Source organism: Coregonus clupeaformis, chromosome 36 (genome assembly GCF_020615455.1).
Source record: "Coregonus clupeaformis isolate EN_2021a chromosome 36, ASM2061545v1, whole genome shotgun sequence".
Classification (NCBI taxonomy): Eukaryota; Metazoa; Chordata; class Actinopteri; order Salmoniformes; family Salmonidae; genus Coregonus; species Coregonus clupeaformis.
The window spans coordinates 10,624,476-10,652,385 of NC_059227.1; the positions used below are offsets into that span (position 1 = coordinate 10,624,476).

The 27,910-nt window shown below is 45.6% G+C and overlaps 1 protein-coding gene across 1 annotated transcript; it reads left to right on the forward strand.

Annotated features, from left to right (window-relative positions):
* The first annotated feature begins 231 nt into the window (after positions 1-231).
* LOC121552564 (adenylosuccinate synthetase isozyme 1 A) lies at positions 232-8,815 on the forward strand. Its single transcript, XM_041865517.2, has 13 exons — positions 232-595; positions 3,446-3,548; positions 3,713-3,775; positions 3,930-3,980; positions 4,718-4,784; positions 5,640-5,747; positions 5,898-5,979; positions 6,286-6,412; positions 6,715-6,869; positions 7,035-7,159; positions 7,352-7,449; positions 7,591-7,740; positions 7,847-8,815. The coding sequence occupies exons 1-13, from the start codon at positions 428-430 to the stop codon at positions 7,897-7,899; spliced, it is 1,350 nt and encodes a 449-aa protein (XP_041721451.1). The 5' UTR covers positions 232-427; the 3' UTR covers positions 7,900-8,815.
* Positions 8,816-27,910: the final 19,095 nt, after the last annotated feature.

Here is a 27,910-nt window from a genome sequence, read left to right on the forward strand (position 1 = left end):
GATTTTTCTATCTCGTTTATATGTGTGTACTAAAAGCTAGGGGCAGTATGTTCACAGTTAAAATGGTTGCATATCGCCGGTCCATTGGTTCAACATAGTGCGCAACGTGTGCGCGTAGTTTCATCCAAACGAGACTAGCGCTCGGAGAATGATTCAAATGCATACAAAAAACATGATTAGGCCTACACGATATGAATTCTCATTGGCTCTCACTTGCGTGGTACTCTTGACCAACTGATGATGGTCTGACAGTAAATATAGACACGAGATCATTTGCAGTCTAGACTACTGTGAATGTGCCCCCTCGACATCAGGCTACAAACCCGTTTTTGGTTATACCGGTCTCTACTTGAGCTCTGAAGGGATATTTTCTCGTAACATACGGGTTGTCATTTTACTGCGTGCAGTGCGCTGGTGTAGGATAAATATGTCTCACAAAAGTTGTTATGCAAACCCCGGCACAGGGGGGAAGCGACCTCGAAATGACAAGGGGAACAAGGTGACAGTTGTACTTGGTGCACAGTGGGGCGATGAAGGGAAGGGAAAAGTGGTCGACTTGTTGGCAACAGAGTCGGACATCATTTGCAGATGCCAGGTGAGGAAATAAAAAAGAAATTACATAAAGAAATGTATTCACTTGCAAGACCTTTGTTTATTTGGGCCAAAATTGCTTTACGCACCGGTTAACAATTCCAGCAGCTCAGCTGTGCAACTGAGCAATGTCAGTCAGTGTAAAGTAGGTGCCATTGTGAAAACCTTCACTATTGATTCATAGTGCCTTAACATTAACTTTGTTTCCAGGCGCATGAGAGAAAACAGATTGGGCATTCACTATTTCAGCGCAGCACCGTGAAATGTTGGGTTGGAAGACCCTGTGTTTATTCAAAGAAATACCCGTCTGTTGTAAAAAGAACCCGGCTCAACAGGAGTTTGGAGCTCTGGTGATGTGCATAAAGGTATCTATGCAAGCTCTATTACAGTAAGGGCTCGGAGAAGCCCAGCCCAGCAGAGGCCAGGGATGCCAGCGCCACAGTGTGCTTGCTATACTTTGTTACAGACAGCCCAAAAGGTCTCAAGTCTCAGCGACGTCAGTGGCATGCCACATACCCCTCAGTCCTATTGCCTGATACATGTCAACACGCAGTGAGGCGCGCAACAGCGCAGATCATCAGAGTAACGGTAGACTAACCAACTGATTTACTGAAGGCAGTGCCATTTCTAGGCATAAACGACACAAGCGGCCACTAGAGGCCCCCAACCCCCCAAAAAATAAAAACACCCAACCAAAATAAAATATAAAACACGTATTTTTATACATTATTTTTTAGGAAGTCAGTTGGGCTTTCAACTTACTGTTAGTTAGGATAGTATAATACACAACATGCAATTCCAAAATTTGATAGAGCATTAGCAGATTTCTTCTTGTTATGTCTTAAAGTCACTCAATTAGCCCATGCAGTGGTGGCAGCTGATTGGCTGAATACCCAGGGCAGCCCAAGTTTTCAAATTATGGTTGTTTCTTTGGGAAGATATATAAAGTGATATGTGCATTTAATTAAACAACAGCATAAATACATCTATTACACCTTTGCATGTAAAAGCAGAATCACCTCTGCTGCACGTGCTGCCACTGTTTTGATGACCAAAAGTTAAATTTTTAGAACGAGCAGCTTGCTGCCAGTGCACGAGTGCATTGGTGACAAGCACAGGGAAAATGCAACAAGCACAGATGCGACAAGTGAAAACAAATAATCTAACTAGGGATAGCTAGCTAGCATAATGTCACAAGGATGACGAGCTCGCCAGGAACTTTAGTTAGACTTGATGGGCATGTGAGCTAGCAAACTAGCTACTAGTATGCTAGCTTGCCGGAAGCTAGCATTTAATGGCAGGAGAAACAAAAGACAGTGTTGCGAATTGGGCACAGAGCCATGTTTTTTATTGTCCTACCAGATCCTCGAGAAGGTTCTAGCTAGTGTATCCCTCTGTCCGTCGACTGTTGATGGATGTGCATGTCCGGTTCAGGTCCCAGGCTCCCAATGACTGTCATGATTATTTATTTACAAATTCATTGCAATTTGCTCTTTAGCGCCATCTGACAGGACAACTTCACTGCATCAAAGGGACGATGGACAGGGCCTTGTACCGTCAAATCTTGGGTGAGAACCTCATTCCCTAAGCCAGGGCATTGAAAATGGGTTGTGGATGGGTATTCCAGCATGACAATGACCCAAAACACACGGCCAATGCAACAAAGGAGTGGCTCAAGAAGAAGCACATTAAGGTCCTGGAGTGGCCTAGCCAGTCTCCAGACCTTAATCCCATAGAACATCTGTGGAGGGAGCTGAAGGTTCAAGTTGCCAAACATCAGCCTCGAAACCTTAATAACTTGGAGAAGATCTGCAAAGAGGAGTGGGACAAAATCCCCCCTGAGATGTGTTAAACGTGTTAGCATTAGAACATTTAGTTTCCTCTTTGGCATTGCCGAAGGAAGAGATTGAGACTGGAATTGGTAATCCTGCGAGCATAAATCTGTGGTCCCACTGGTGGAGAGAAGTTCCTGCAGAAAGACAGGATTGAAATGCAGCTGCAGAGGGGATACATTTCTCAACAAGCAAAATAAAATAGTGGACTGTCTCCTTTGTGCCAAGAAAGTTTTCACTAGTTTACTGCAAAGGAGCTATTTTCCCCTGGTTGCACAGATACAGATGTCGGATCTTGATTTGAGCCAGTTTGCTACAGCAGGAAAATAATACTGCAGCCACAGGAAATGTGAATCATTATGTGGATTAAAATTAATGGACATATTTGTAGGGGTTGATACATTTTTCGTAAGGGTTAATCAAGTCTGAAATTTCAAAGTGGAAATTACAAACCTCAGAAGCCTTTTTAAACCTCAAATACACTTCACGTTTTACATTTCCTGCATTGCAGGAAAGTTCTTCTGCAACATGGGATCAAATTAAGATCCTACATCTGTAAGAGAGTGTCAGTTTGGGATGCCCCCCTTCCTCCAGTGTGCCTGCCAGCCCAGGGGATAAAGAGGAGTCACATGCCTGGGGAAGCATGGATACATGAGAAGGGCAGACTGCTCACCCCTCCCCATATTCCAGACTAGATGGAGTACGTGTGTGGGGGGGTGTCGTGTCACCTTGTCCCGATCGCTGCTGCTGCTGCTAAAATAGCTCCTACTCTAGTGCTGCGGACTGCCGGTTAGTTTGATGTGGGAAAACCTATTTCCCCAGGCACCCCCTCCCAGGCATGTTATAGCGTGACTTGTCAGTCTTGTGTATCTGCAGGCAGGGGGGGCTGGAACAGAGAAGAGGGGATTAGGGGAGGAGGGGGTGGCCTAGATAGGGGAGACTTGTTGGATAAGATAAGCTAACCCATACATTTGTTGCATTCCTGAGTGCCCTCTCTGTTCTTCTTGTTCTTCTGACCACAGGGCGGTAACAATGCAGGTCACACGGTGGTCGTGGACGGGAAGGAATATGACTTCCACCTCCTCCCCAGTGGGATCATCAACTCCAAAGCTGTTTCTGTGATCGGTGTGTACATCTCTATTCCCTGTCATCAGCAGTTTGCCACTGTTCACCCTGACCAGTCACTCTGCTCTTTGGTTTGCCAGTAAGATGTAGGCCTACTGTCAAATATTTTTTAAAATATCAAATCACATGTATTTGTACACAAAACATCCCTTCTGTCTCTGCAGGCAATGGTGTGGTCATTCATCTGCCAGGCTTGTTTGAAGAAGCGGAAAGAAATGAAAAGAAAGGTGTGAAGATTTAGATATCAACATGAAGTAGAGTCATTGGCCTATAGTTTGTCTTAGAATGTGCACATTGATCATCTATTTAGAAAGGAACCGCAGTCAGCAGATGAGAGGACAGGGTGATTTTGTCTAACTATTTTATGTTTTCTTCCCACAGGCCTTAAAGACTGGGAGAAGAGACTGATAATCTCAGACAGGGCCCACATTGGTAACTAACTGTCTCATGGGAAAACAGCTGCATTTAAAAGAGAGGGCAAAGGACATGTGGTTCAGATAGCACTTAAAACAGACAAAACAAGGCCTCCTGAGTGGCGCAGTGGTCTATCAGGTAGCCAGTACCTGCATCACAGTGCTTGAGGCATCACTACAGACCCGGGTTCGATCCCAGAGCCAGCCGTGACCTGGAGACCCATGAGGTGGTGCACAATTGGCCCAGGGGAGGGTTTGGCTGGCCGGGATTTCCTCGTCCGATTGTGCTCTAGCAACTCCTTGTGACGGGCTGGGTCTCCAGCTGGATGGTGTTTCCTCTGACACATTGGTGCGGCTGGCTTCTGTGTTAAGTGAGCAGTGTGTCAAGAAGCAGTGCGACTTGGCAGGGTTGTGTTTCGGAGGACGCATGGCTCTTGACCTTCGCCTCTCCCGAGTGTAGGGGAGTTGCAGCAATGGGACAACACTGTAACTACCAATTGGAATACAAAACAAGCACAGTTGTTTGTTTAAAGTAACGGATGTGATTATTGCTCATTGTCCGCAAATCAATTGCTAATTGATTTATATGTTTGCACTTCATATCATTGTTGTGACAACAATTGTTGCAGATAATTTTAGAACATGGGGAGACATTTATTCCATAGTCTCACATGTTGCTCACATGTTCCAATGACATGTTCTGCTGTTGTGTTTATGTGTCCATGGTGTGAAATAACCTGTTTACCCTTTGGACAGTGTTTGACTTCCACCAGGCAGTCGACGGGCTCCAGGAGGTACAGAGACAAGCACAGGAAGGAAAAAGGTAAGAACAGGAAGTTACACCTTCTTCTGCAGGGCTCAAACAACACTACTAAAGCCTGCAGGTGTAATGCATTAAGATGCATTAATTATGCCAGTGGTGGAAAGAGTACCCAATTGTCATACTTGAGTAAAAGTTAAGATACCTTAATAGAAAATGACTCAAGTAAAAGTGAAAGTCAACCAATAAAATACTACTTGAGTAAATGTCTAAAAGTATTTTGTTTTGAAAATACAGTACTTAAGTATCAAAGGTAAATGTAATCGCTAAAATATACTTACTGTAAGTATCAAAGTAAAAGTATAAATAGTTTCAAATTCCTTATATTAAGCAAACCAGAACAATTTTCTTGTTTTTTAAATTTACGGATTGCCAGAGGCACACTCCAACACTCAGACATAATTGACAAATGAAGCATTTGTGTTTAGTGGGTCCGCCAGATCAGAGGCAGTAGGGATGACCAGGGATGTTCTCTTGATAAGTGCCTGAATTGGACCAATATTCTGTACTGCTAAGCATAAAAAATGTAACGAGGACTTTTGGGTGTCAGGGAAAATGTATGGAGTAAAAAGTACATTATTTTCTTTAGGAATGTAGTGGAGTAAAAGTAAAAGTGTATAAATAGTAAAGTAAAGTACAGATACCCCAGAAAACGACTGAATTAGTACTTACAAGTATTTTTACACCACTGAATAATGCATTGTAAGACTTGTCATGAATCATGATTCATTATAAAGGCATACAATGCTTGTAACGTCTTATTAAGCATTACCTGCAGTGTTTTGTTAGCATTCCTGAAGTGTTGAAATCTTCTATTCCTCAATTATAGTGTTATAATTCAACATTTACTTCATACAGTATTGGAACCACAAAGAAAGGCATTGGACCGACCTACTCAAGCAAAGCGTCACGTACGGGGCTGCGTATCTGTGACCTCCTAGATGATTTCAAAGAGTTTTCTACAAGGTAAGTATCACCATCATTACCATCAGCTTCACCAGGAGAGGCTGATGGTTATCGGGAGTGCCAGTTGGCATTTGGCTCTCTGGATAAAAGGAACATTTATTATGAAAATAACAGTATATTCATGTTCTTCTGATGGTGGCTTGGTCATAGATTCAACAATCTTGCTAAGCAGTACCAGGCCATGTTCCCCACACTGGTGGTAGATGTTGAAGGTCAGCTGAAGAAATTAAAGGTGAGTTTCATGAAGTGTGCTTTTTTTTATGTTTGTTTGTGTTCAGTATGTGTTGACATGGCAATGGGGTAAACAACTCAGCTAGTAGAAAACGTATGTCAGAATTGTAACAGAGCGGGCCTACTCCTAACTCATCATCATAATCATCATCACCCCATAATAACCCTGAAATCCACTCCGTCATGCAGTGATGTCTAAATGTAGCATCGAAGAAGCAGATGACAATTACAGTAGCTCTGCTCTCATGATCCATCTATCCATACAGTAGGAACAAATCTCATCTGTGCATCCTGTCTAACCTTTTAGGAGTATGCTGAGCGGATAAGACCCATGGTGCGAGACGGTGTCTATTTCATGTACAACGCTATTAATGGACCCCCTAAGAAGATTCTGGTGGAGGGCGCGAACGCTGCCCTGCTTGACATTGACTTTGGTAAGGAAATACTTTACTCCCCTATGGCTGACCGTACAAGACGGGTATAGACGCATGAATATGAGTAAGCACTGTTGGTCCGAGAGTCATGGTATGTTGATAGGCATGGTATGTTTCCTTAGAATAGGTTTGTGTTTGGGTCTACACAGTCCTTGTTTACACCTGTTGACATAGCCACATATAGTCGTTATAAGGAAATAGTACATTTCAAAAGAAGACCTTCCCCGATAGTTCTGGGTCTGGTGCACATCCAGGAGGCTATCACAAATGCATTCCTTTAATATCTTGCTCTCTTCTCCCAGGTACATACCCATTTGTGACATCATCAAACTGCACCGTGGGTGGTGTGTGTACCGGACTGGGCATCCCCCCTCTGAACATTGGTGATGTGTACGGGGTGGTGAAGGCCTACACCACTAGAGTGGGCATCGGGGCGTTCCCCACAGAACAACTCAATGTGAGTCAAACCCCAAACATGATACATTAAATACAAATTAGAGGAGATATATAGTGTAGAACATAATGTCAGAATTCAACTCAAAGTAATCAAGTCTACACAGAATAGAGTAGTTGAAGGTCCGATTGCCCAGACCAGCTTCTCTGCTGTCATCCGTTCTTACAGGAGGTTGGGGAGCTGCTGCAGACCCGGGGACATGAGGTGGGCGTGACCACAGCAAGGAAACGACGCTGTGGTTGGCTGGATCTGGTCATCCTGCGTTACGCGAACATGATCAACGGCTTCACAGCGTGAGTGTCACTGCAGGGTTTGCCCTGCCCTACAGTTGTGCGGTCCTGTTTTTGTAATAGAAAAGTTGGGCTACATTGCCACCTAGTGGATCTTATTGGGAACGTTTAGCTTAGATGCCATTTGAAATGTATTGGAGTTGACAAGAGAAGAGAGATGTATGTAACATTTTTACCCTGCTTTTTCAATAACAGGTTTGCATTAACCAAACTTGATATCCTTGACGTGATGGATGAAATCAAAGTGGGAGTGTCTTATAAGCTCAATGGCAAAAAGATTCCCTATTTCCCAGGTAAGACTGACTGCATTTACAAGTGTACATATTCCCTTCATACATGTATACGTGGTGAATCAAACAAAGAAGATGATGTTGGAAATACAAAACATTTATTCTATATTCTGTATGACCCCTGTCCCCTCCCTGTCTCCTCAGCTAACATGGACGTCCTGCAGAAAGTGGAGGTGGAGTATGAGAAACTGCCTGGCTGGAAGAGTGACACCTCAGCCTGTAGAAAGTGGGAAGATCTGCCAGTCAAAGCCCAGAACTACATCCGCTTTATAGAGAACCACGTTGGTGTACCCGGTAAGTATTCTATTCCAAATTCAGGACTTACATGTTATTTTAAAATTAACTAAATCAATACATTACATTTTTTCAATAGCTCTTAATCAACTTTTTCTCTTTCCAGTCAAATGGGTCGGAGTGGGCAAGGCCAGGGAGTCTATGATCCAGATGTTTTAGGACACAACAAGACCTTCATCCTCCCTCTCTCCATGAAGGTGAATGGAGGTGGTATGGCTTTATCTGCTCTGGTCAGATTTCCTCTGTTTTGAAAATGGTTTTCCCACTTTAAGGGGCTGCCGCAGCTGCACAGACCCCAATTCCTGGACTAAAAAACATGTTCAAATGAGAGTTTGTGCAACCACCATGCAGCATCTCCTATACATGATTAAAAAAGTACACTAAAGTCAGCAAATATGAGACTTTGAGACAAGTTAGTTCTATTGATTGTGTCACAGTAGCTCTTCTCTGTTGCAATTTACAAACCTTGAAATTGTCTTAGGTGAGTTCTTAGGTGAGTTCTTAGGTGAGACTTATTTATGTTCCAATTTCGTTCTTTGCACTGATACAGCATTTTTGTCTTTTGTTGAATATTGTTTTGATTTGATATTGCTGTCATGTCAGCTCACCTACGTTGTTTAGACTTGAATTAACATTGGCCAGTATCTGATGTCTAATATAATACTTGCATGCTAAAACTACAGCTGATATGTAAAACTATTTTGAACAATGCAATGTGCAATGGCCAGAATTAGGTAGTTGTGAGTATGACATGTTGTGGTTAGGTGGAAATGATGTGTCCTGATACTTGTCCAAGAACTGAAGTACACTACTGTATTATGATGTCCACACTATGTTGAACAATCACAGGGATCCTGTTCTTTGCTTCTGTGACACATTTGATTATATAAAACAAATGTATCGTTGTAGCAAATAGATTTTTGTACCCGTCAAATGTATTTTTTCGCAGTAATATTATGTCCCCTGTTGATACTGTACTGTGATAACCCGAAATATTTCTAGTGCAACACTTTTACAAGTGGAAATCTTTAAGAGGTGGAAATCTGATACGCAAATAAATCTGTTACATAACATACATTGATCTGTTTTGTCTATGTTTTGGCTATGCTTGAAGAAAAAAAACGCTATAATACGTCTCTGGCTCACCCCTCTGTCAAGAAAAGATACCAGTAGGCACAACTCTAGCGAATACTGTGGAATTGACACCATGTGCCGCACTGGATTATTTTAATTGGCAGCACATCTCAAAGGTCTGAAGGGGTTTCCTCTCACTATCTCCTCACCTTTATCTGCCCCAATCTGAGAACACAATGGACATAATACATAGGAAAATGTCATTCAAGGGACTTTGTTTCCACCAGTCAGAACCTAAAATCCCTCTATTTATTTGGCTGCGGTGTGGATAGTAACCTGCTGGTGAGTCAGTGGTGATGGGAACATCGTCTCTATTTAGTCTCATCAGAGAGGCCAGTACGACTGCACCGCCATTCACTGCTGAAATAGTGGCAATGAGGCTCCCGTTTGGCCATTTACGTTATCAGATTAAGACCCTTTGAAATGAAATCACAGCCACTTGTCCCTTTTACCACACCTGGTCCCCATGACCCTGCTCTGAGTGTCACCCCAGAAGGCCACCGCCACCAGCTTTCACTTCCCTGAAAATAGACAGTTACCGTAACCCAGGGATGGGCCGTGTCATGAGAAGGCTAGGGCATATTATCTACAAGCCTGCTGGAGTTTCTCATCCGGTTAGCAGGGGGTCATTCTGGCTCTTTTATTGACATTAAATCCATAGTTGCTATGAGAAAATGTTCCTGGAACTGTGTCCCTGCAGGGGAGGAACAGGAGGTCTTTTCACCTGTCTCGCTACTTAACGTCTCTTCCTGCCCTTGTACATTTATATTTATGTATTTGTGCCTTGTTTTCTGGATGTTTGTTGTTATACCTATTGTGTTCCACTGTTCCAGCAGGAGCCAATACTAATTTAATGTTGAAACATGAGGTCATATCTTTACTTCTGGCTTTATACTGGCTGATAACTTTTAATTGCAGATATTGAGGAGGATGTCCACGTTCTTTCTTTCTTTCTTGTAATTTAATTTACAACATGCTAGAGTCTGGGTTCCAGAAACACCTCAGAGAGAAATGTACCATCTAAAATGGCTCTGATTTCAAACAAAGTCATTAAATCCCACATAGAACTTGAACAGTTTAAGCACAATACTTTTATTGAATTGAGTTACATTTCTGTTACAGTGGGGGAAAAAAGTATTTAGTCAGCCACCAATTGTGCAAGTTCTCCCACTTAAAAAGATGAGAGAGGCCTGTAATTTTCATCATAGGTACACGTCAACTATGACAGACAAATTGAGGAAAAAAAATCCAGAAAATCACATTGTAGGATTTTTTATGAATTTATTTGCAAATTATGGTGGAAAATAAGTATTTGGTCACCTACAAACAAGCAAGATTTCTGGCTCTCGCAGACCTGTAACTTCTTCTTTAAGAGGCTCCTATGTCCTCCAACTCGTTACCTGTATTAATGGCACCTGTTTGAACTTGTTATCAGTATAAAAGACACCTGTCCACAACCTCAAACAGTCACACTCCAAACTCCACTATGGCCAAGACCAAAGAGCTGTCAAAGGACACCAGAAACAAAATTGCAGACCTGCACCAGGCTGGGAAGACTGAATCTGCAATAGGTACGCAGCTTGGTTTGAAGAAATGTACATTTACATTTACATTTACGTCATTTAGCAGACGCTCTTATCCAGAGCGACTTACAAATTGGTGCATTCACCCGATAGCCAGTGGGATAACCACTTTACATTTTTTTTTTTTTTTTAGTTTTTTTTTTTATTAATGTTTTTTTTTATTTATTATTATTTTATTATTTTTATTTTTTTTGGGGGGGGGGTAGAAGGATTACTTTATCCTATCCCAGGTATTCCTTAAAGAGGTGGGGTTTCAAATGTCTCCGGAAGGTGGTGAGTGACTCCGCTGTCCTGGCGTCGTGAGGGAGCTTGTTCCACCATTGGGGTGCCAGAGCAGCGAACAGTTTTGACTGGGCTGAGCGGGAACTATGCTTCCGCAGAGGAAGGGGAGCCAGCAGGCCAGAGGTGGATGAACGCAATGCCCTCGTTTGGGTGTAGGGACTGATCAGAGCCTGAAGGTACGGAGGTGCCGTTCCTCACTGCTCCATAGGCAAGCACCATGGTCTTGTAACGGATGCAAGCTTCAACTGGAAGCCAGTGGAGTGTGCGGAGGAGGGGGGTGATGTGAGAGAACTTGGGAAGGTTGAACACCAGACGGGCTGCGGCATTCTGGATGAGTTGTAGGGGTTTAATGGCACAGGCAGGGAGCCCAGCCAACAGCGAGTTGCAGTAATCCAGACGGGAGATGACAAGTGCCTGGATTAGGACCTGTGCCGCTTCCTGTGTAAGGCAGGGTCGTACTCTCCGAATGTTGTAGAGCATGAACCTGCAGGATCGGGTCACCGCCTTGATGTTAGCGGAGAACGACAGGGTGTTGTCCAGGGTCACGCCAAGGCTCTTCGCACTCTGGGAGGAGGACACAACGGAGTTGTCAACCGTGATGGCGAGATCATGGAACGGGCAGTCCTTCCCGGGAGGAAGAGCAGCTCCGTCTTGCCAGGGGTTCAGCTTGAGGTGGTGATCCGTCATCCATACTGATATGTCTGCCAGACATGCAGAGATGCGATTCGCCACCTGGTTATCAGAAGGGGAAAGGAGAAGATTAGTTGTGTATCGTCAGCGTAGCAATGATAGGAGAGGCCATGTGAGGATATGACAGAGCCAAGTGACTTGGTGTATAGGGAGAAAAGGAGAGGGCCTAGAACTGAGCCCTGGGGACACCAGTGGTGAGAGCACGTGGTGCGAAGACAGCTTCTCGCCACGCCACTTGGTAGGAGCGACCGGTCAGGTAGGACGCAATCCAGGAGTGAGCCGCGCCGGAGATGCCCAGCTCGGAGAGGGTGGAGAGGAGGATCTGATGGTTCACAGTATCAAAGGCAGCAGACAGGTCTAGAAGGACAAGAGCAGAGGAGAGAGAGTTAGCTTTAGCAGTGCGGAGAGCCTCCGTGACACAGAGAAGAGCAGTCTCAGTTGAATGACCAGTCCTGAAACCTGACTGGTTTGGATCAAGAAGGTCATTCTGAGAGAGATAGCAAGAGAGTTGGCTAAAGACGGCACGCTCAATAGTTTTGGAAAGAAAAGAAAGAAGGGATACTGGTCTGTAGTTGTTGACATCAGTGGGATCGAGTGTTGGTTTTTTGAGAAGGGGTGCAACTCTCGCTCTCTTGAAGACGGAAGGGACATAGCCAGCGGTCAAGGATGAGTTGATCAGCGAGGTGAGGTAGGGGAGAAGGTCACCGGAGATGGTCTGGAGAAGAGAGGAGGGGATGGGGTCAAGCGGGCAGGTTGTTGGGCGGCCTGCAGTCACCAGTCGCAAGATTTTATCTGGAGAGAGAGGGGAGAAAGAAGTCAGAGCATAGGGTAGGGCAGTGTGAGCAGGACCAGCAGTGTCATTAGACTTAACAAACGAGGATCGGATGTCGTCAACCTTCTTTTCAAAGTGGTTGACGAAGTCATCCACAGAGAGGGAGGAGGGGGGGTTAGGATTCAGCAGTGAGGAGAATGTGGCAAAGAGCTTCCTAGGGTTAGAGGCAGATGCTTGGAATTTAGAGTGGTAGAAAGTGGCCTTAGCAGCAGAAACAGATGAAGAAAATGTAGAGAGGAGGGAGTGAAAAGATGCCAGGTCGGCAGGGAGTTTAGTTTTCTTCCATTTCCGCTCAGCTGCCCGGAGCTCTGTTCTGTGAGCTCGCAATGAGTCATCAAGCCACGGAGCTGGAGGGGAGGACCGAGCCGGCCGGGAGGATAGGGGACACAGGGAGTCAAAGGATGCAGAAAGGGAGGAGAGGAGGGTTGAGGAGGCAGAATCAGGAGATTGGAGGGAGAAGGATTGAGCAGAGGGAAGAGATGATAGGATGGAAGAGGAGAGAGTAGTGGGAGAGAGAGAGACGAAGGTTGCGGCGGCGCGTTACCATCTGTGTAGGGGCAGAGTGAGTAGTGTTGGAGGAGAGCGAGAGAGAAAAGGATACAAAGTAGTGGTCGGAGACATGGAGGGGAGTTGCAGTAAGATTAGTAGAAGAGCAACATCTAGTAAAGATGAAGTCAAGCGTATTGCCTGCCTTGTGAGTAGGGGGGACGGTGAGAGGGTGAGGTCAAAAGAGGAGAGGAGTGGAAAGAAGGAGGCAGAGAGAAATGAGTCAAATGTAGACGTAGGGAGGTTGAAATCCCCCAAAACTGTGAAGGGTGAGCCATCCTCAGGAAAGGAACTTATCAAGGCGTCAAGCTCATTGATGAACTCTCCAAGGGAACCTGGAGGGCGATAGATGACAAGGATATTAAGCTTAAATGGGCTAGTGACTGTGACAGCGTGGAATTCAAATGAGGAGATAGACAGATGGGTTAGGGGAAAAATTGAGAATGACCACTTGGGAGAGATGAGGATTCCTGTGCCACCACCCCTCTGACTAGATGCTCTCGGGGTATGCGAGAACACATGGTCAGACGAGGAGAGAGCAGTAGGAGTAGCAGTGTTTTCAGTGGTAATCCATGTTTCCGTCAGCGCCAGGAAGTCGAGGGACTGGAGGGTAGCATAGGCTGGGATGAAGTCAGCCTTGTTGGCAGCAGAACGGCAGTTCCAGAGGCTGCCTGAGACCTGGAACTCCAGGTGTGTGGTGCGTGCAGGGACCACCAGGTTAGAGAGGCAGCAGCCACGCGGTGTGAGGCGTTTGTGTAGCCTGTGCGGAGAGGAGAGAACAGGGATAGGCAGAGGCATAGTTGACAGGCTGTATTAGATGGCTACAATAATGCAGAGGAGATCGGAATGAAATGAACTAAACATCTGGGAAAGGAGAGAGCAGGGCCTCCCTCACCAAAAAAAATATAACTCTCCCAACTTCCACCTCAGAAACTATAATTGTTTCACTGAGCCACCCGAATAAAACTCTCCCAACTTCCACTTTAGAAATTAGAATTGTTGTAAACTACAGCGGTTCAATGTTTTAAGGAATAGACTCAACTTACTTTATTCAGCTAGCTAACTATGACGCCATAGCTAACTAGCATGCTAGCATCCAATAACACACAGTTTAGCAGCAATACTTGGTTACAACAAACTACCAATAGTGTGTTAACACACTAAACAGATAATTCGTGTCCGTGTCTAGTTCTTTCATAACGCAGCAATAATTAAACGTTGGCTAGCTAGCACAAAGATATTGTATTTAGCTACTACAGTACAGCTAGCTGGTAGTGTTGGCTAGCTAGCAATGGCTGCTGTGTTGACTTTGTTTGAAAAACGGCGTCGCTGCGAACGAATGTGGCTGGCTAAAAGGATATTGTATTTAGTTGCTACCGTTGCTAATAGCTACTCGCCAGCTAGTTCAGGAGGTGAGTTAGCTAGCTAGCTTCGTGCTACACCCGGCACCGCCGAATACAAAAGTAACCTACAATAACTACATACAACAACTACCCACAACAGCCCACGATGCCTACCTATAATACCTAGTAATATACAGCCCACGATGCCTACCTATAATACCTAACTACAATCTAAATACATAGTTTAAGCCTTACTCGACAAAGCCCAAGCTATGTATAAAGCCAAACTTACCCGACGCCAGCTGTCTGGGTGGCAGACTGCAATCAGTAGCTGTAATTAAGTACAGCAGCTACCAACCACCTAACGTTAATGCCTCGGATAATGAGGTTAGAAAAACAGCTGAATGGTAGGTAGCTAGCTGGCTCAATTACAGGTACTCTTAAGCGTGAAATAACATTGGAAACAACTAACCACAGTTGCTAAAAGTTACCAGTAGCTACCCGCTAGCTAGCTAGCTTTGTTGGTCCAAGTAGTGGGTTAGCTAGCTAGCCTCGTGCTTCGCCGGGGTCCGCCGAATACAATACTTACCTACAATAATTACCTACAATAACCTACAATAACCTACAATAACTACCTAAGTAAACTACCTATAATACCTAACTACAATACCTACCTACAATCTAAATACATGGTTTAAGCTTTACTCAACACCATATAAGAAGCCAAGCTTACCTCCTGCTAGAGAAAACACAACCTCTCCCGACCAACTTACCTCGTACCCCAGGAAGAAATCAACTGTGGGAGCAATTATTAGGAAATGGAAGACATACAAGACCACTGATAATCTCCCTCGATCTGGGGCTCCACGCAAGATCTCACCCCGTGGGGTCAAAATAATCACAAGAACGGTGAGCAAAAATCCCAGAACCACACGGGGGGACCTAGTGAATGACCTGCATGAGAGCTGGGACCTACCATCAGTAACACACTACGCCGCCAGGGACTCAAATCCTGCAGTGCCAGACGTGTCCCCCTGCTTAAGCCAGTACATGTCCAGGCCCTGAAGTTTGCTAGAGTGTATTTGGATGATCCAGAAGAGGATTGGGAGAATGTCATATGGTCAGATGAAACCAAAATATAACTTTTTGGTAAAAACTCAACACGTCGTGTTTGGAGGACAAAGAATGCTGAGTTGCATCCAAAGAACACCATACCTACTGTGAAGCATGGGGGTGGAAACATCATTCTTTGGGGCTGTTTTTCTGCAAAGGGACCAGGACGACTGATCCATGTAAAGGAAAGAATGAATGGGGCCATGTATCGTGAGATTTTGAGTGAAAACCTCCTTCCATCAGCAAGGGCATTGAAGATGAAACGTGGCTGGGTCTTTCAGCATGACAATGATCCCAAACACACCGCCCGGGCAACGAAGGAGTGGCTTCGTAAGAAGCATTTCAAGGTCCTGGAGTGGCCTAGCCAGTCTCCAGATCTCAACCCCATAGAAAATCTTTGGAGGGAGTTGAAAGTCCGTGTTGCCCAGCGACAGCCCCAAAACATCACTGCTCTAGAGGAGATCTGCATGGAGGAATGGGCCAAAATACCAGCAACAGTGTGTGAAAACCTTGTGAAGACTTACAGAAAACGTTTGACCTGTGTCATTGCCAACAAAGGGTATACAGTGGGGGAAAAAAGTATTTAGTCAGCCACCAATTGTGCAAGTTCTCCCACTTAAAAAGATGAGAGAGGCCTGTAATTTTAATAATAATAGTAATAGGCACCATAATTTGCAAATAAAATCATTAAAAATCCTACAATGTGATTTTCAGGATTTTTTTTCTTCTCATTTTGTCTGTCATAGTTGACGTGTACCTATGATGAAAATTACAGGCCTCTCTCATCTTTTTAAGTGGGAGAACTTGCACAATTGGTGGCTGACTAAATACTTATTTTCCCCACTGTACATTGTTGTTGTAGATTGATACAGTAGGTGTGGCTCAATTACAATAACTTTCCCAGTAGGACCCTCACTGTAAGTGGGCAACACAGCGAAGATAGAATGGGCTTGAAGAGAAAAGGTGTTGTGTGTGGCTTGCTTTCACAGACTGGCACTCTGCATTTTGCACAGTAGGGGTGTCGCTATCTTCTGTCACACCATCTGCCTCCAATTCTGCTGTCTGCTCTATCTTTCTATCTATCTCACATTCATTCTCTCTCTTTTGCTTTCTCTCTTTCTCATGCTCTCTCTTTCTTTCTCTCTCTTGCTTTCTGTCTCTCCCCCCTCTCTATCTCTTGCTTTCTCTCTCTCTGTCTTTCTCTCTTTGCTTCATCTGGGAAAATATCCAGTCATAACAACACTCAAAGACCTGACAGATTTCAGTGAAAAATAATTAGTTGCAGCTCGAGTTAAAACATACAGTAACCATACTGTTGTTTTGCCATGGTAATTCATTTTTGAAGAGATAACGATGTGTAAAAGTGAAAGCTGTGGTCAGTTAAAGTGTTAAATGACACAAAACAGTTCTCGGCAGGTGTCTGTTGCCTTGGGCAATACCGTGTTTCTCTTTTAGAAGAAAACAAAACCTTGCATCACTAAATGTGTCATCACAAAGACCCAAGGGAGAAACGGTTGTGAACGCTTATCTTCTCATTAATTGGATTTAAGAGCTCTATTTTTTGCTGGCTGTGTGTAATTGTAAGAAAAACACTACAGGGGAGAAGAAGGTGCCAGATGCTTTGGCAATCTGACCTTTACTTGGGGGGCTGAGTTCTTACTGGAAAAGAGAAAGAGAGGGATATACACTACCGGTCAAAAGTTTTAGAACACCTACTCATTCAAGGGTTTTTCTTTATTTTCACTATTTTCTACATTGTAGAATGACAATGAAGACATCAAAACTATGAAAGAACACATATGGAATCATGTAGTAACCAAAAAAGTGCAAAATATATTTTATATTTGATATTCTTCAAATAGCCACCCTTTGCCTTGATGACAGCTTTGCACACTCTTGGCATTCTCTCAACCAGCTTCACCTGGAATGCTTTTCCAACAGTCTTGAAGGAGTTCCCACATATGCTGAGCACTTGTTAGCCGCTTTTTCTTCACTCTGCTGTCTCAATTTGGTTGAGGTCGGGGGATTGTGGAGGCCAGGTCATCTGATGCAGCACTCCATCACTCTCCTTCTTGGTAAAATAGCCCTTACACAGCCTGGAGGTGTGTTTGGTCATTGTCCTATTGAAAAACAAACGATAGTCCCACTAAGCCCAAACCAGATGGGATGCCGTATTGCGGCAGAATGCTGTGGTAGCCATGCTGGTTAAGTGTCCCTTGAATTCTAAATAAATCACAGACAGTGTCACCAGCAAAGCACCCCCACACCATAACACCTCCTCCTCCATTCTTTACGGTGGGAAATACACATGCAGAGATCATCCGTTCACCCACATCGCTTCTCACAAAGACACGGAGGTTGGAACCAAAAATCTCCAATTTGGACTCCAAACCAAAGGACACATTTCCACCAGGTCTAATGTCCATTGCTTGTGTTTCTTGGCCCAAGGAAGTATCATCTTCTTATTGGTGTACTTTAGTAGTGGTTTCTTTGCAGCAATTCAACCATGAAGGCCTGATTCACAAAGTCTCCACTGAACAGTTGATGTTGATATGTGTCTGTTACTTGATCTCCGTGAAGCATTTCTTTGGACTGCAATCTGAGGCTGGTAACTCTAATGAACTTATCCTCTGCAGCAGAGGTAACTCTGGGTCTTCCATTCCTGTGGCGGTCCTCATGAGAGCCAGTTTCATCATAGCGCTTGATGGTTTTGCGACTGCACTTGAAGAAACTTTCAAAGTTCTTGAAATGTTCCGTATTGACTGACCTTCATGTCTTAAAGTAATGATGGACTGTCGTTTCTCTTTGCTTATTTGAGCTGTTCTTGCCATAATATGGACTTGGTCTTTTACCAAATAGGGCTATCTTCTGTGTACCGCCCCTACATTGTCACAACACAACTGATTGGCTCAAACGCATTAAGAAGGAAATAAATTCCACAAATTAACTTTTAACAAGGCACACCTGTTAATTTAAATGCATTCCAGGTGACTACCTCATGAAGCTGGTTGAGAGAATGCCAAGAGTGTGCAAAGCTGTCATCAAGGCAAAGGGTGTCTATTTGAAGAATCTCAAATATAAAATATAATTTGATTTGTTTAACACTTTTTTGGTTACTACATGATTCCATATGTGTTATTTCAGAGTTTTGATTTATTCACTATTATTCTACAATGTAGAAAATAGTAAAAATAAAGAAAAACCCTTTAATGAGTAGGTGTTCTAAGACTTTTGACCGGTAGTGTATACAGTGCATTCGGAAAGTATTCAGAACCCTTCACTTTTTCCACATTTCGTTACGTTACAGCCTTATTCTAAAATTGATTAAATAGTTTTTCCCCCCTCTTCAATCTACACACAATACCCCATAATGACAAAGCAAAAACAGGTTTTTAGAAATGTTTGCAAATTTATAAAAAATTAAATTAAAAAAATATCTAATTTCCAAAGTATTCAGACCCTTTACTCAGTACTTTGTTGAAGCACCTTTGGTAGCGATTACAGCATTGAGTCTTCTTGAGTATGACGCTACAAGCTTGGCACAAATGTATTTGGGGAGTTTCTCCCATTCTTCTCTGCAGATCCTGTCAACCTCTGTCAGGTTGGATGGGGAGAGTCGCTGCACAGCTATTTTCAGGAATCTCTAGAGATGTTCGATCGGGTTCAAGTCCGGGCTCTGGCTGGGCCACTCAAGGACATTCAGAGACTTGTCCCGAAGCCACTTCTGCGTTGTCTTGGCTGTGTGCTTAGGGTCATTGTCCTGTTGGAAGGTGAACCTTCGCCCCAATCTGAGGTCCTGAGCGCTCTGGGGCAGGTTATCATCAAGGATCTCTCTGTACTTTGCTCCGTTCATCTTTCCCTCGATCCTGACTATTCTCCCAGTCCCTGCTGCTGAAAAACATCCCCACAGCATGATGCTGCAACCACCATGTTTCACAGTAGGGATGGTATTGGTCAGGTGATGAGCAGTGCCTGGTTTCCCCCAGACGTGACGCTTGGCATTCAGGCCAAAGAGTTCAATCAGAGAATCTTGTTTCCCATGGTCTGAGAGTCCTTTAGGTTCCTTTTGGCAAACTCGTAGCGGACTGTCATGTGCCTTTTACTGAGGACTGGCTTCCGTCTGGCCACTCTACCATAAAGGCCTGATTGGTGGAGTGTTGCAGAGATGGTTGTCCTTCTGGAAGGTTCCACAGAGGAACTCTGAAGCTCTGTCAGAGTGACCATCGGGTTCTTCTCTCCCGATTGCCAGCTCTAGGAAGAGTGTTGGTGGTTTCAAACTTCTTCCATTTAAGAATGATGGAGGCCACTGTGTTCTTGGGGATGTTCAATGCTGCAGAAATGTTTTGGTACCATTCCCCAGATCTGTTCCTTGACACAATCCTGTCTCGGATGTCTACGGACAATTTATTCGACCTCATGGCTTGGTTTTTGCTCTGACATGCACTGTCAATTGTGGGACCTTATATAGACAAGTGTGTGCCTTCCCAAATAATAATAATAATAATAATATGCCATTTAGCAGACGCTTTTATCCAAAGCGACTTACAGTCATGCGTGCATACATTTTTGTGTATGGGTGGTCCCGGGGATCGAACCCACTACCTTGGCGTTACAAGCGCCGTGCTCTACCAGCTGAGCTACAGAGGACCACACAATCATGTCCAATCAATTGAATGCACCATAGGTGGACTCCAATCAAGTTGTAGAAACATCTCAAGGATGATCAATGGAAACAGGATGCACCTGAGCTCAATTTCGAGTCTCATAGCAAAGGGTCTGAATACTTATGTAAATAAGGTATTTCTGTTTTTTTTTTTTATACATTTGCACACAAAAAAAACAAACTGTTTTCACTTTTTGTGTAGATTGTTGAGGACATTTTATTTTATTTTATTTTATCCATTTCAGAATAAGGCTGTAATGTAACAAAATGTGGAGAAAGTGAAGGGGTCTGAATACCTTCCGAATGCACTGTAAAAAAAGAGAGCGATAAAGAGAGAAAGAGAGTGAGAAAGAGAGAGAAAGAGTGAGGGGGTGGGGGGGGGGGGGGGTCAATATACAGTATAATATACAGTAAAGGCTTGCTCGTTAATCCATTCCTGTTGATTACTTTATACTACAGTAATACCATAAAAGCCAAACTCACTGTGTCACAAGGTAAAGAGGTATGGAAATAAAAAAGCTACATATAAGCTTCCTGATCTCATAACCAAACAAATTATGACTGGTAATGAAAGTATAGACATTTGAGGAAATATCGTTTCTTTTTGAGACAAAGTCTGTGAGACAGAACAGTTTGACAGCAGTAGCCTAGTTAAGCATATAACAACTCCAAATGAGGTCAATGAACCAAAGCGGTGTCACAGAACACTGAAAAGTGTCTGAGTAGTTTTCCAATAACAAATAGCTCATGAAGCGCGGCTGTGTGTGTGTTTCTCGTAGTTGAGCCAGCTGAATGGAGGCCTTTTGTCCTGCTGGCAGACCCACTCTGCTCTGACTTCTTGTTTACCAGCTGAGGCTCTGACAGGGGATTTCCTCTGTGGCAAAAAAGAACCCCTAAACCTCATCATGGAGGCTTTTTATCAAAACTGTATTGAAGTGTTGTCAATGTGGCATTACCTTTATTACACACTTTCATGTGTAGTATGAGTAGGCACACACACTACTCAATTACCTGTAAGTACACTACCAGTCAAAAGTTTGGACACACCTACTCATTCAAGGGTTTTTCTTTATTTTTACTATTATTTACATTGTAGAATAATAGTGAAAACATCAGAACTATGAAATAACACATATGGAATCATGTAGTAACCAAAAAAGTCTTAAACAAATCAAAATACATTTTATATTTGAGATTCTGTCATGAACCCTGCGTCCTGAGTCTGTTCCTGCCTGTGTTGCCGTTTTTCTGCTCTGAATCTCCTGTTTCCTGAAGGTTCCTGAACGCACCCTGTCCGGTTGCCGGGCGACATTGCTAGGCGGGTGATCTCTCGATTACCCGCACCTGCTTCTCATCAGCTTCGGCACACCTGGTCCTGATCATCACCCCTTCATAAGCTCTGATCTGACATCCATTCCCTGCCGGATCGTTAGCTATGAACAGTATGTTTTGTCAGCGTATCAGCCTCTGAGTTACTAGCGTTAGTTTTGTTGTTTTGCACCTTGTTGGCCTGCCGTGTACTTACCTCCGTTTTTTTCTGTCTACAGTCATTCTCCAGGGACCTTCACCCAACCCCTGCCTGGTTGTCGGCGGCTGCCGTGCCATCATTGGATCTGCCACTTCACCTCCACCAACTCATCTCCGCCGCCCGCTCCATCTCCTGGATTACTCTGCATTTTTTTTGAATCTGTTAATAAATACTCACCTTCGTTCAACTCACTTCGTCCTGGTCTGCTTCTGGGTTCTGTCGTAGTGAACCGTGACAGAACGATCCGGCCAGAAATGAACCCAGCGGACCTGGATTCTGTTCGCCATGCCATTACCCATCAGGAAGAGATGTTGGGACAACACAGCACGGCGCTACAGGAGATAGCGTTGTCGGTTCGGAACTTTTCTACCAGTCTGACGAAGATCCAGGCTCAGCTCAGTTTGCCGGTGGAGAATCAACCACCGGTTTCACCCCTCTCGCCTGCCGCTTCTGGAGCTGTGCCCTTCCGTGAGCCCAAGGTTCTGACGCCTGATAAGTATGAAGGGGATTTGGGAAGATGCCGTTCCTTTCTTATGCAGTGTGGATTAGTGTTCGATCTACAGCCCCACTCTTACGCCACAGACAAGGCTAGGATAGCCTTTGTCATTGAATTGCTGCTTGGTAGAGCCCTGGAGTGGGCTTCAGCCGTATTGGAACGACAGGACACCTGCACGGCGTCATACCAGGAGTTCACGGCAGAGATGAGGAAGCTGTTTGACCATCCAGTCCGAGGTAAGGACGCAGCTAAGCGCCTGTTTTCTCTTCGCCAAAGAGCTCGCAGAGTTGCCGACTTCGTAATCGAATTCAGGACATTGGCTGTGGAGAGTGGGTGGAATGAAGAGTCATTGCAAGCGGCCTTTTATCAGGGGTTGTCGGAGCAACTCAAGGGTGAGTTGATCTCCTATCCAGAGCCTAGTGACCTGGACAGTTTGGTAGCTTTGTCTATTCGGGTGGATAACAGAGTTCGAGAGAGAAGGAGGGAGAAGCAATGGGGCCCGTCCAATCAATCAGCTTCTCGGTTCCCAGTCGGGTCAGGAGGTGGACCAGAACGCGTCGATCATTGTCCACCACACGGGATTAGTGGAGAGGTCCTGTCTCCAGATTCTGAACCCATGCAAGTGGGGCGGCACGGGTTAACCAAGGAGGAGCGCCAACATAGACGTGAGACCAACCGCTGCCTCTACTGTGGGAGTTCGGGACATTACATCTCCACTTGTTCCCAGTGGCCGTCAAACTGCCTGGCTCGCTAAGTTTGGGAGGACTTTTAGCGAGCCGGTTTCAACCTCTCAATACCCCTGTCAGACCCCATTTCCTGGCTACCCTCATGAACAGGAATCAGAGTTTAGCGATTAACGCTTTCGTCGATTCAGGTGCCGATGGCAGCTTTATTGATGCCGACGTGGTGGAACAGCTGGGGCTTCCCAAGGAGCGATTACCGGAAGCCATTGAAGCTACCACTCTGAACGGCAGTAGTCTGGCACGTATCACGATGAGGACTGAACCGGTTAAGATGCTGTTGTCAGGGAATCATTCTGAGGTTATCTCATTCTTCATTCTGCCTTCTCCCCATGTTCCTCTGGTCCTTGGTTACCCCTGGCTGAAAGAACACAATCCCACGTTCGATTGGGTGACTGGCAAGGTAACTAGTTGGAGCATTGATTGTCATGCTAACTGCCTCAAGACTGCCTGTTCCCATTCTGTTCCCAGTCAGGTCATTGAGGCTAACCCCCCAGATTTGTCCCTGGTTCCCGAAACATATCACGATTTGGGGGAAGTGTTCAGTAAGCAGAGGGATCTGTCACTCCCTCCCCACCGACCATATGATTGTGCCATAAACCTGTTCCCTGGAGCTGCCTATCCCAAGGGACGGTTATACAGCATCTCCCGACCTGAAAGTGAGGCTTTGGAGACCTACATAAAGGAGTCCCTAGCTGCTGGTCTCATTCGTCCCTCGTCATCACCCCTGGGGGCAGGATTCTTCTTTGTGAGTAAAAAGGATGGCTCTCTTCGACCTTGTATTGATTATCGGGGGTTGAATGATATCACGGTCAAGAACAAGTATCCCCTGCCCTTTATGAGCTCTGCTTTCGACTCCTTACAGGGTGCTACTGTGTTCACCAAGCTGGACCTACGCAATGCATATCATCTGGTCCGGATCAGAGAGGGGGACGAGTGGTTGACTGGTTTCAATACACCGATGGGTCATTTCGAGTATCAGGTGATGCCGTTTGGACTGACCAATGCCCCAGCAGTGTTCCAGAGTATGGTGAATGACGTCCTGAGAGATATGATCGGTCTTTTTGTGTTCGTTTACCTGGATGACATTCTTATCTTCTCTAAGGAGCTTTCCAGCCACGTCCAGCATGTCAAGCAGGTTCTGCAGCGATTGTTGGAGAATCGCCTGTTTGTGAAGGCCGAGAAGTGTGAACTTCCTCGGGTACATCATCTCCAGGGGAGAGATTAGGATGGACCAAGAGAAGGTTAGGGCGGTTCTGGATTGGGCCCAGCCCGGTACGAGATTGCAGCTCCAGAGGTTTCTGGGGTTTGCGAATTTCTATCGTAGATTTATCCATGATTACAGCCATGTGGCCGCTCCTTTAACTGCCCTGACTTCTAGTACCAGAACCTTCAGTTGGAATCCTGAGGCAGACCGAGCATTTCTGGATTTGAAGAGGCGATTCACCAACGCTCCGATTCTCTCTCAACCTGACACTGCCCGTCAGTTTGTCGTTGAAGTGGATGCGTCTGATGTGGGGGTTGGCGCCATCCTGTCCCAGCGATGCTCCACTGACGGTAAACTCCATCCCTGCACCTACTACTCTCGTCATCTTTCGTCTGCGGAGAGGAACTACGATGTGGGTAACCGGGAGCTCCTCGCGGTGAAACTTGCCTTGGAGGAGTGGCGCCACTGGTTGGAGGGGGCGGAGCAACCGTTTGTTGTCTGGACTGACCACAAGAATCTTGCTTACGTGCAATCGGCTAAACGCCTCAACTCCCGTCAGGCCAGGTGGTCGTTGTTTTTTGGACGCTTTAATTTTTCCTTGACGTTCCGACCGGGGTCTAAGAACGGCAAGGCGGACGCCTTGTCCCGGATGTTCTCCAAGACGGAGGAGAGTGGGGCCAAGACTGAGACGATTCTTCCCCGGAACCTTGTCGTGGGAGCCGTTATGTGGAGGATTGAGGAGGAGGTTATGGCGGCCCTTCGGACGCAGCCCGGCCCCGGTAACGGTCCACCTGGTCGGTTGTTTGTGCCTGAGTCGGTCCGTTCGGCTGTCCTCCAATGGTCCCACGCCAGCAAGATGGCTTGTCACCCTGGCGTGGCTTGGACGATGGCGCTTCTACGCAGACGATTTTGGTGGCCTGCCATGGGAGAAGATACTCAGAGGTTTGTTGCTGCCTGTCCAGTTTGTGCGCAGAACAAGAGTGCCAATCGGCCCAGCTCTGGACTTCTTCACCCACTACCGATCCCCCGGCGACCATGGTCGCATCTGGCCCTGGACTTTGTCACTGGGTTACCCTCTTCTGAGGGGAACACGGTCATTCTGACTATTGTGGACAGATTCAGCAAGTTCGCCCACTTTGTGCCCATCTCCAAGCTTCCCTCTGCCTCTGAGACGTCCAAGATCCTGGTTAGGGAGGTTTTCAGGGTCCACGGATTGCCCAGTGACAGTTTCCGACCATGGCCCTCAGTTCACCTCTGCGGTCTGGAAATCCTTCTGTTTGGCCATTGTGGAGCTACAGTCAGTCTCACATCTGGATTTCACCCCCAATCTAATGGACAGGCGGAGAGAGCCAACCAGAAGATGGAATCCACGCTGCGCTGCCTTGTTTCCTCCAACCCCACCTCTTGGGTCTCTCAGTTGCCTTGGGTTGAGTATGCCCACAATACTCTCCCTACTTCTGCCACTGGGATGTCTCCCTTCCAGTGCCTATACGGCTACCAACCCCCCTTGTTTCCTTCTCAGGAGAAGGATCTCTCGGTTCCCTCTGTCCAGGCCCACATTCGTCGTTGCCACCGGACCTGGCATCGGGCCAGAAAGGCCCTCCTTAGAGTTTCTGACCGGTATCAGCTCCAGGCGAATCGTCGCCGTATTCCAGCCCCCGCTTATGCCATCGGAGATAGGGTCTGGTTGGCTACACGGGACCTTCCTCTGCGGACTGAGTCAAGGAAACTGTCGCCGAGGTTCATTGGTCCGTTTGTGGTGGAGAGAGTGATTAATCCTGTTGTGGATCGACTCAAGTTGCCTAGTACGCTCAGAGTCCATCCCACCTTCCATGTCTCCTGCCTCAAGCCTGTTCTCCTCAGCCCTCTGTTGCCGCCTCCTCCTCCTCCTCCTCGGATGATCGGAGGAGGTCCTGTCTACACGGTGCGCCGCATCATGGATTCCAGACGGCGGGGCCGGGGTTTCCAGTATCTCGTGGACTGGGAGGGGTATGGTCCTGAGGAGAGGAGTTGGATTCCTCGGCGTCAGATCCTTGATGCTGACCTCCTTCGTAACTTCTACCGCCTCCATCCTGGCGCTCCGGGTAGTCTGCCCGGTGGCGTTCGTCGGAGGGGGGGTACTGTCATGAACCCTGCGTCCTGAGTCTGTTCCTGCCTGTGTTGCCGTTTTTCTGCTCTGAATCTCCTGTTTCCTGAAGGTTCCTGAACGCACCCTGTCCGGTTGCCGGGCGACGTTGCTAGGCGGGTGATCTCTCGATTACCCGCACCTGCTTCTCATCAGCTTCGGCACACCTGGTCCTGATCATCACCCCTTCATAAGCTCTGACCTGACATCCATTCCCTGCCGGATCGTTAGCCATGAAGAGTATGTTTTGTCAGCGTATCAGCCTCTGAGTTACTAGCGTTAGTTTTGTTGTTTTTCTGTCTACAGTCATTCTCCCGGGACCTTCACCCAACCCCTGCCTGGTTGTCGGCGGCTGCCGTGCCATCATTGGATCTGCCACTTCACCTCCACCAACTCATCTCCGCCGCCCGCTCCGTCTCCTGGATTACTCTGCATTTTATTTGAATCTGTTAATAAATACTCACCTTCGTTCAACTCACCTCGTCCTGGTCTGCTTCTGGGTTCTGTCGTAGTGAACCGTGACAGATTCTTCAAATAGCCACCCTTTGCCTTGATGACAGCTTTGCACATTCTTGGCATTCTCTCAACTAGCTTCACCTGGAATGCTTTTCTAACAGTCTTGAAGGAGTTCCCACATATGCTGAGCATTTGTTGGCTGCTTTTCCTTCACTCTGCAGTCCGACTTATCCCAAACCATCTCAATTGGGATGAGGTCGGGGGATTGGGGAGGCCAGGTCATCTGATGCAGCACTCATCACTCTCCTTCTTAGTAAAATAGCCTTTACACAGCCTTGAGGTGTGTTGGGTCATTGTCCTGTTGAAAAACAAATGATAGTCCCACTAAGCCCAAACAGATGGGATGGCGTGTCGCTGCAGAATGCTGTGGTAGCCATACTGGTTAAGTGTGCCTTGAATTTTAAATAAATCACAAACAGTGTCACCAGCAAAGCACCCCCACACCATAACACCTCCTCCTCCATGCTTTACGGTGGGAAATACACATGTGGAGTTCATCCGCTCACCCACAACGTGTCTCACAAAGACACGGAGGTTGGAACCAAAAATCTCCAATTTGGACACCAGACCTAAGGACAAATTTCCACCTATCTAATGTCAATTGCTTGTGTTTCTTGGCCAAAGCAGGTCTCTTCTTCTTATTGGTGTCCTTTAGTAGTGGTTTCTTTGCAGCAATTCGATCATGAAGGCCTGATTCACAGAGTCCCCTCTGAACAGTTGATGTTGGAGATGTGTCTGTTGCTTGAACTCTGTGAAGCATTTATTTGGGCTGCAATTTCTGAGGCTGGTAACTCTAATGAACTTATCCTCTGCAGCAGAGGTAACTCTGGGTCTTCCATTCCTGTGGCGGTCCTCATGAGAGCCAGTTTCATCATAGCGCTTGATGGTTTTTGCGACTGCACTTGAAGAAACTTTCAAAGTTCTTGAAATGTTCCGGATTTACTGACCTTCATGTCTTAAAGTATTGATGGACTGTCGTTTCTCTTTGCTTATTAGAGCTGTTCTTGCCATAATATGGACTTGGTCTTTTACCAAATAGGGCTATCGTCTGTATACCCTCCTACCTTGTCACAATACAACTGATTGGCTCAAATGCATTAAGAAGGAAAGAAATTCCACAAATTAACTTTTAAGAAGGTACACCTGTTAATTTAAATGCATTCCAGGTGACTACCTCATGAAGCTGGTTGAGAGAATGCCAAGAGTGTGCAAAGCTGTCATCAAGACAAAGGGTGGCTATTTGAAGAATCTCAAATATAAAATATATTTTGATTTGTTTAACCCTTTTTTGGTTACTACATGATTATATATGGGTTATTTCATAGTGTTGATGTCTTCACTATTATTTGACAATGTAGAAAATAGCTAAAAT

Bases quoted from the DNA above. Each gene is read 5' to 3' on its own strand.
- LOC121552564 (XM_041865517.2), top strand. From the start codon at position 428: ATGTCTCACAAAAGTTGTTATGCAAACCCCGGCACAGGGGGGAAGCGA. The intron at 3,549-3,712 runs GTGTGTACATCT...CTGTCTCTGCAG, and splicing joins CAAAGCTGTTTCTGTGATCG to GCAATGGTGTGGTCATTCAT. The intron at 7,160-7,351 runs GTGAGTGTCACT...TTTCAATAACAG, and splicing joins ATGATCAACGGCTTCACAGC to GTTTGCATTAACCAAACTTG.